We start from the raw sequence: 8112 nt of genomic DNA on the forward strand, positions 1-8112 counted from the left end.
AACATTGACCACCATCAGCTGGGCGGTGGCAGGTAGGCAGTAGAGTGAGGTGGGAGGAGCTTTCTCAGGCAGGGCCTGCAAGGCAAAGGCTCTGCCCACTTTCCTCAGACACATGGATGGGTACCAGAAAAGGCTCTGATGAAAACATGGTGAATCACTGTTGTAGCTTGAAACTGAGCTCCGCCAGCTCTCCCCCTGATTCTGCCAGAAAGCGACTCTGTCATAGTGCCGTCCTAAGGAGAGTTACTCCCTTCAAAGTCCATTGGGGTCTGTGTGCTCAGAAGGCTGTGACTCTGCTTACAGTTGTACTGTTGATCTCCTAAAGAGGGGCTTGCTTCTGGAGAAGGCTACGCATATTTTTAAATTGAAGTCCGAAAGCTGTTTCCCAACCCCTGTGCAGTTCTGAGGTTTGAGCCTATTGAGAGTGGGCGTAAGGGCTGAAGGGAAGTGGAGGGGCAGGAAATGTGTCATGTGAGGGGAAAGGACAGGATCCTCTCCCTCAGATTCCCACCTCCCACCCTTGAGCCCATGAAATTTCACACGCCCAAGGGGCCCGTGAAATTAAGTTGCAAGCTAATAATGCAAGAAAAATAATAACAAAACCCTGCCCTCTACCACTTTGGGGATGTAATTATTTAGCTTTTGGGGATCATTTTGTTTTTACTCCGACTCTATTGGCATATCTTATTTTCTTCTCCACTTTTGCAGGCTCTCAAACCTCTGACCATGAGCTTTTCTTGGACCCGAAGATATTTGAAAAAGGTTGGTACTTAGGTTTACAAATAATACCATGTAAATTGCTTGTGTGTATAGGGATGAGGGTTCTTGTCTCCTAGGAGAAAGAATGGAATGCAGATTGTATCAATCAATAGAATACTAAGTTCTGACCTCTCTGGACTGTGTAATTCCATTTTATTTATTTATTGTATTTCTGCCCTACTTCTCAGCCAGGTTTGGCTTCCATTGTGTCTAATTAGAGAACCTATACAAGTGACAATTAAAACATAGCTCATGTCTTCCCTGGGCAGGGGGTTTTCTTCTTAATTGGATCTCAGCTGCTTCCTGTCCACTCTCTGATAGGCGTTCCTTGGCATTTGAATGCTGAAGGGGTTCTCAAGTGAAGCTGGAACGAGGCACAGTGGAAGATGTTCCTCAGTGCTTACTGTCCTCCCTCTGATAGCCTATCCTTGGCACTCAGAAGCCAAATGAAAGGGATTCTATTTTGGAGCTGGAACCAGCCATGGTAGAGGAATTCCTAGTTGCTTCCTGTCCTCCCTGACAGCTTCTTGGCCTTCCTCTGAAGAATGGCTTTCCTGTTTAGATTCAACCCTGTTGGTCTTCTCTTGTTTGTGCTTCATCCCTCCTGGTCCCACTTTGTTACAGACCAAGGCAGCACATACAGCGGTGATTTGGAATCTGAAGCTGTGTCAACCCCTCACAGTTGGGAAGATGAGCTGAACCATTACGCCTTGCGCTCAAATGCAGTGCCGGAGCCGGAGCCGGAACCAAGGCAGTTCTCCAAAGGGGAGCTGGAGCAGGACTTGGAGGCTGACTTCCCTTCAGGTTTGTCAGCCATGAAGGAAAATGCAACCAAGTGTGGAATGTACCACCTCTTCTGGGCAAGAGGCGTGTGCTCTCTGCACCCATAATTGCAAGTGGCTAATCTGCTATCAAAGTTAATTAAATTTTAGGCAAGGCTTCCTGATCTATTGTCTTGGGAACCACCACCTGTCCCACGCAACCCCTATGCTATGGCAGCGGCCAGTTCTGCTGTTCTGGCTCCCAGGTTTATGCTAAATTTCTGCTTTTGTTTCAAAACTAGACTCCTTTGACCCAATCAGCAAAGGGCTAGGTCTTCACTCGCGTGCACGAGCAAGGCGGAGACACAGAGATGGTTTCCCACAACCGAAAAGAAGGGTATGGAGGACTGTCTTCTTGGGTGTATTATGTACCTTTTCTAGGGAACAGCCCGTGGCACTTCAGGGGTGGGGCAGTGGTCTGTGGTGAAAAGGTGGCACCCTCCCCCTCCGTTTCACACCTGCTTTTTACCCCCCCCCCAAGCCTTCCTTAATTCTCCACCCTCTCCCCACAACCCTTTTACTGTAATCAATGTATGAAAAACCTAGCGGCTCCCTTCATATCCTGCCTGCAGAATGGGTCCCAATTGAGGGTGGAGGCGGATGGGAAGACGAGTTGCCCCTTCTCTTCACCCCTCCCCCACCAATTCATTCCTAGCATCCTTAGTCACACTGATCACAACTCAAGTAGAAAGTCAGGAAAATATATACCGGGTGGAGGCCATAAGGAATGGGAACAATTCTGAAATCTCCCCCTCCTGGATTCTGTAAATTCCGAGGGGCTTGAGCAGGTTAAGGGTGAGCAGATCTGGTCTTGGTTCCACCAGTTGCTGATTTCCTGATACGGCGGGGATGGCCCAGGTGCCACCCCCGTTCCCTCTGTGATTGGGGGAGTGCCTTTGTGTTAATATTTTGTGTGGCTCTGGTGGGACATTTGTGCACTGTTTGGGTCTCCGACAGGGGAGGAAGAAGTCCATTGTGTCTGTGGAGCCTCGGATGCTGATGCAAAGCTCTTACCCTGGCTGTTCTGTTTCCGGGATGAGTCTCAAGTACATGTACGGGGTGAACGCCTGGAAGAACTGGGTTCAGTGGAAAAACACACAGGAAGACCACGGAGATTTGAAATTTGGAGGTAACATGTTCGAGGGCAGGGAGTTCTCTGGATTGAACAGAGGAGGGGGAAGGTCAGGCCTTCTGTTTTTCAGCAGAATCATTCTAGGGGGTGATGGGATAAGGGAATTGATATGCAAGGATGATCCTGGAAATTTGTCATCCAAGAATGCTGGGGGGGGGGGGCTTGTGTTAAGGAGATCAAGGTGGCATACATGGTTTTCAAGCAACCCTGTGAGGTAGCTTGGACTGAGGAAAAGATACTGGGCCAAGGTCACTCATGAACTATGGGGCTGAGCATGGATTTGAATCCAGGTCTCCCCAGTCCTAGTCAGACACTCTGATGGCTGCCTCACCCTGTGTCCCCAAGATGTATACATTTCTACTCGTGCAGTCGTTCTTCTGAGAAGTCAGCGCTGATATTTTGAGCGCTTCTGTTCCTTACAGTTCGGCCCGTGAAGCTCAAAGAAGACATCCTCTCCTGTCCTTTTTCGGAGCTGAGTTTTGGGTTGTGCCAGTTTATCCAGGAGGTGCGGCGACCAAATGGTGAAAAGTATGATCCTGACAGCATTTTATACCTGTGCCTTGGAATTCAGCAGGTAACCATTCTTCCTCAGGGCCACTATCCAATCCTTCATTTCTGCAGATGTGCCTTGGGAAGTTGCCAGCAATGGGACTGCTTACATCAGGCTTCCACAGCGTGGCAGCTGTGGGTACCATGATGCCTAGCAGTACTTCCCTGGTGCCTGCCAAGCTTTGCAGAAAGTGGGTGGGGCCATTGTAAGCAGGGCTTTGTTATTGGCTGCCATCATTCAAATGAAAGTGGTTGCCATGACTGCAGCAGCAGCCACAACCACTAGCAGATCAGAAGGACTGGGCTTGTAGTTCCACTCCCTCTTTTCCTTCTTTTGATTCCACTTCTGTGATTCTTTTGCAAAGCAAAAAGGGAAGTATTGTATTTGGCTCCACCTCCTGAGGCAGCAATTTTGGGTTTGGCTGTGCCTAATACAGAAGCCATTTTGGGGCAGCCCTCACCACCCCATCTCAAAATTCCAGAGGTGACCATAGGATCAGGGATTTGGGGACCTCTGATTTATGTGATCAAGACTTGGATGGAGTCCTTTCATGTTGTTTAGCCTAGGGCCTTCTTTCCTGAAGCTGTGCTCCAATGATAGCCTTTCAGAAATGCTTTGAATTTGTTCATCTGCCGAATTGGGTATAGCTTAGGCTGTGGGTGAGTAAACAGTATACTTTTTCATTCTGTTCCTGGCGAGCAAAGAATAAAAACCTCTTACACTGCTTCCAGAAGTTACACAGGCCTTTGGCAAACCTCTGGGAAAGAGAATTCCACCCATGGTGAGGACTCTTCTGCACAACCAAAGGGTCTTGACTCAGCATTTTGTTGTTGTACATAAGAGAGGGTGAGAACATAGGGGTGGAGGTAGCACCCCATTTCCTTGGCCATTTCCCAAAGCGACCAGAGAGGAGACCAGCCTCCGAGAATGCTGACGAGGGGATTTCCCTCCTTTAGAAGGAAAGGAACTAAATCTGTTAGCCTTTCTCTACACAGAGCACAAGCTTATGTCATTGTTTGTTTCTTCCTTGACAGTACCTGTTTGAGAATGGTAGGCTAGACAACATTTTTACTGAGCCCTACTCCAGATTCATGATCGAGCTCACAAAACTGTTAAAAATCTGGGAGCCTACAATACTTCCAAGCGGTAAGCTTGCTGTCTTTGTTTTGTGCAGAATGTTGTAGTTCTTTCACCGTATATCAGGGGGCCCGGCCCTGTCTAAGGAAGGAGATAATGGTGTCTAGTAAATTAGGGGTGGGTTGATTTTAGTATTGTGTTATTCCCCCCTCCCCATTTTTGAAACTAAACTCCCTATGATCTTCCAACATTTTTTTGAATTTTAACACATGAGTGAATATTCCAGATCTTCTAACAGTTAAAGCATTAATTCAATTGTGTTCCATGGTATTCTTGGGTAAAAAGTGCCTCACTTACAAAGACCAAGTTTCATTTAGCCCAGCATCTTTTGCAAGTAGGGTTGCCAAGTGGCACTTACCTCCTCCGTGGGGGACTCCTGGGCGGCTCCCGGGGTGTGTGCGCGCGCGCTGCGGGGACGTCACTAGGAAGTGACGTTATGACGCCGGGCACGCTGGGGGCGGGGCCACGACCATACAAGGGAAAACCATAGAGATTTCCCTTGTATGGCCGTGACCCCGCCCCCAGCGTGCCTGGCATTATAGCGTCACTTCCTGGTGATGCGCATGCTGGGGCGGGGTTCCCCCCGGGGCCCGATTTCCCGACGTCGGGGAACGGGCCTCTGGGGCGGGGGTTTCCCTGCCCCCTGGGGCGACTTGGCAGCCCTATTTGCAAGTCCACCAGAAATTGGCCAGTCATAAATGACTGACTGGGTCTCTCTTCTTCACTTTCCTCCCTGCCTCCCAGGTTACATGTTCTCAAGGATTGAAGAGGAGCATTTATGGGAGTGCAAGCAGCTGGGCGCCTACTCCCCCATTGTTCTCCTGAACACGCTGCTTTTCTTCAACACCAAATACTTCCAGCTGAAGAACGTCAGTGAGCACATGAAGCTGTCCTTTGCACATGTCATGCGACGCACCCGGACTTTGAAGTACAACACTAAGCTTACTTATCTACGCTTCTTCCCTCCTTTCCAAAAACAGGAGATAGACTCAGGTGTGTGGCTAAGCTTGGGGTTTTGTGGGGATGGCAGGTGTTGCCTTGGTGAATGTATTTGATGGAAGGGCAGTGTCCTAGTTCCGGCAGGCACCTGGGAGCAAGAGGCATAGTCCAAGCACAGTCCAGGATCAAAGCACAGATTTTCAAGAGTCCAGAAGGGCAAATCCAAAGAGCACAATCCAGGTCACAGTTCAGATCGAAGCGCACAGAAGCACACAAGAGTTGTGAACAAGCAACTTCCTGGTTGCCTCTCCCTTTCCTGGCTGCTTTTATCAGGAGTCCTTCAAGGCCAGGTGCAAATCCTCAGTGGCTTGAGCAGCCCCCAGGGCTGTCAGCCCTGATCCTGCAATGACTCCAACTTGCAGGCAGAGGTTGCATGGTACTGGGCTGCCAACCGCGCAACGCAGTGCCACTTCTGCCCCTCCCTCTGGGCCTGCCTTCTCCAGCATTCCAAGGGCTCTGACGACCCCAGGGGTGAGGCTGGTGGCTGCAGGGCCTCTGCTTCAGTTTCTGATCCTGGTCTGCAGACATGAGGGTGTGGCATGCTGACTGCAGTCTGAGACACCCTGTCTGCACCTGATGGAGTCTCCACCTTGTCTGGTGGGTCTTCCTGCAGCATCCGAGGGCTGAGGCCAGCTTCCTCCATCCCTTCCTCATCTGAGAAGGTGTTGGCAGGCAGGCCCACAACAGGCAGATTGGTCTCTTGTAATAGTATTCTTTGTAAGATTCTCTTTCTTTCCAAGTTCCTTGTCCTTAGGATTACTAAGCACACTTTAAAAAAGTAGAACCTCTGCCTGTACATGGCTGAGTCCCACTGTACCTATGAGAAGGTGTTGGTCTAGGACTGGGTTCAAATCCCCACTCATCCATAAAGCTAACCGGGTCACTTTGAGCCAGACATTCTCATTCAGTCTAACCTGCCCCACACGGTGGTTGTGAGGATATGAAAGAAGGAGGGGAGAATTGTTGAGAGCTGCTCCTTGAAGAAAAGGTGGAATTAAATTGAATTTGGGTCTTCTGGAGCCTATGCTGACACTCTAACCACTACCCTACGCTGTCTCTCTTTAGTCCAAAGGTGGGTGGTCTCACAACCTATGCTCCCTCTGAACTGAGGAGTCTTGTGAGCAAAACTTTTACTCTGTGAGCTACTAGCATTAAAGATATGAGCAAGCAATTTGGCTACTGCATAAATTAGTTTGCTCTGGAGCCATCCTTTCTGAGCGAAGGCAAAAATGTGTGAGCTGGAGACTAGAAAACTGTGTGCTAGCTCACACTAACTCAGCTTAGAAGGGAACACTGCTCACAACTTGAACGTTTCCCTCATTTAACACAGATGGCCAAACTGTTAAATAGTATATCAGTGCGAAGGCTTGAGGTCCTTCTTGCACATCAACCTCCCCCTATATGTTGGGGGAGAACATCTTCTCAGTAGGCTGTTGTTGTTTTTTAAATAATTCTTTATTGTTTAATTTTATAAAACATTCCATCACCAACACCACCCATGTGCGACCTCCAGGCAATAGATACATAAATAAAATTCCATACAGTATTATATCACAATCAATCCAAGTACAACTCTATTGCTCTATTAAACGTCCATCTTAATCTTATAATCAAATTAACCTCTCAATTTCCTATTAACTGACTAATCATCCCAATTTTTTTAAACTTTCCCAAATACCCCGCCATCCTTCTAAACCAGTCCTCCTCCTGTTCACTAACCTTTAACCCATTTATTCTACGTATCTTTTTTTTTTTTTAAGCCCCCGGATTTATTAATTTTTTTAACACTACAAAAAACTACAACAGAAAAGGGAAGGGGAAAACTACATGTAAGGGAAAAAGTAAAGAACCCACTACTGACTAAAAACCCAAGAGAGGAGATCCTCAAACTAGCTTTTTTGCATCCAATCTTTTCATCTTTGTACTTCTTATGAACTGTGTCAGACTTTTAGAACTTTTAACCCTCCCCATTTACATTTAATTGCCCAATAACAGTGGCCCCCCCTCATCCCCTGGAACCAAAGTTCCCAAAGGCACAATTCAGAGTCCTTCAGCCTTTACTTCTTCTTCTCTCTTTTCCACAGTTTGTAGGGACTTTTCGGGGCTGCTGCCCTGTGCTTAGACAAAGAATCCTCGCCAGATGAACCAGTTTCCAGCTGGACCTGCCATCCTCTTCTTTTTTCTCGTCCTCTGACCTTCCCAGCTGCTCCTTTAGAAATTCTTGAACTTTAAGAACAGAGTCAATCTTTACCTTCTTCTCCTTGATCTTAAATGTTACTCCTTCTGGAAATAGCCATTTGTATCCAATTGTTTGGAGGAAGAGCACAAGTTCTTTATATTTCTTTCTGCATTGCCTTACTTCAAATGGAATATCCTTTAGCGTTCTGACAGCATTCTCCCACACCTTCAGGGGTGTCACAGCCGCTGCTTTCAGGATAGTATCCCTGACGTGCCTCTTCGAGAATCTTACTACAATTTCCCCAGGCAGATTATTTTTCTTTATAAATCTTGAATATGACCTGTAGGCCACATCCATGTCGTTAAGTAATAATTCCACCTTTATATCTGTTACTGGGGCGAGTAGCTCACCCATAAGTTCTTTAAGATTCTCTCCTCTATTCTCTGGCACCCCTTGGAAGCGCAGGACCATGTTGGCCTTATCCATTTGCACTTGCAGCATCTGATCTTCCAAAGAAACAGTTTTCTTTTCCAAT

The 8112-nt window shown here is 47.6% G+C and overlaps 1 protein-coding gene across 1 annotated transcript in view; it reads left to right on the forward strand.

The window, feature by feature from the left end:
- Nucleotides 1-8112, forward strand: part of ZMYM4 (zinc finger, MYM-type 4) — a 50327-nt gene that overhangs the window by 38733 nt on the left and 3482 nt on the right. The window contains exons 23-29 of the mRNA XM_015407803.1: nt 709-762; nt 1384-1563; nt 1823-1917; nt 2538-2709; nt 3135-3286; nt 4297-4408; nt 5144-5392. Coding sequence (XP_015263289.1) covers nt 709-762; nt 1384-1563; nt 1823-1917; nt 2538-2709; nt 3135-3286; nt 4297-4408; nt 5144-5392 — 1014 coding nt within the window. The remainder of the gene's footprint in view (nt 1-708; nt 763-1383; nt 1564-1822; nt 1918-2537; nt 2710-3134; nt 3287-4296; nt 4409-5143; nt 5393-8112) is intronic.

Source organism: Gekko japonicus, unplaced genomic scaffold (assembly GCF_001447785.1).
Source record: "Gekko japonicus isolate JY-2015 unplaced genomic scaffold, Gekko_japonicus_V1.1 scaffold2944, whole genome shotgun sequence".
In the NCBI taxonomy this organism is placed as follows: Eukaryota; Metazoa; Chordata; class Lepidosauria; order Squamata; family Gekkonidae; genus Gekko; species Gekko japonicus.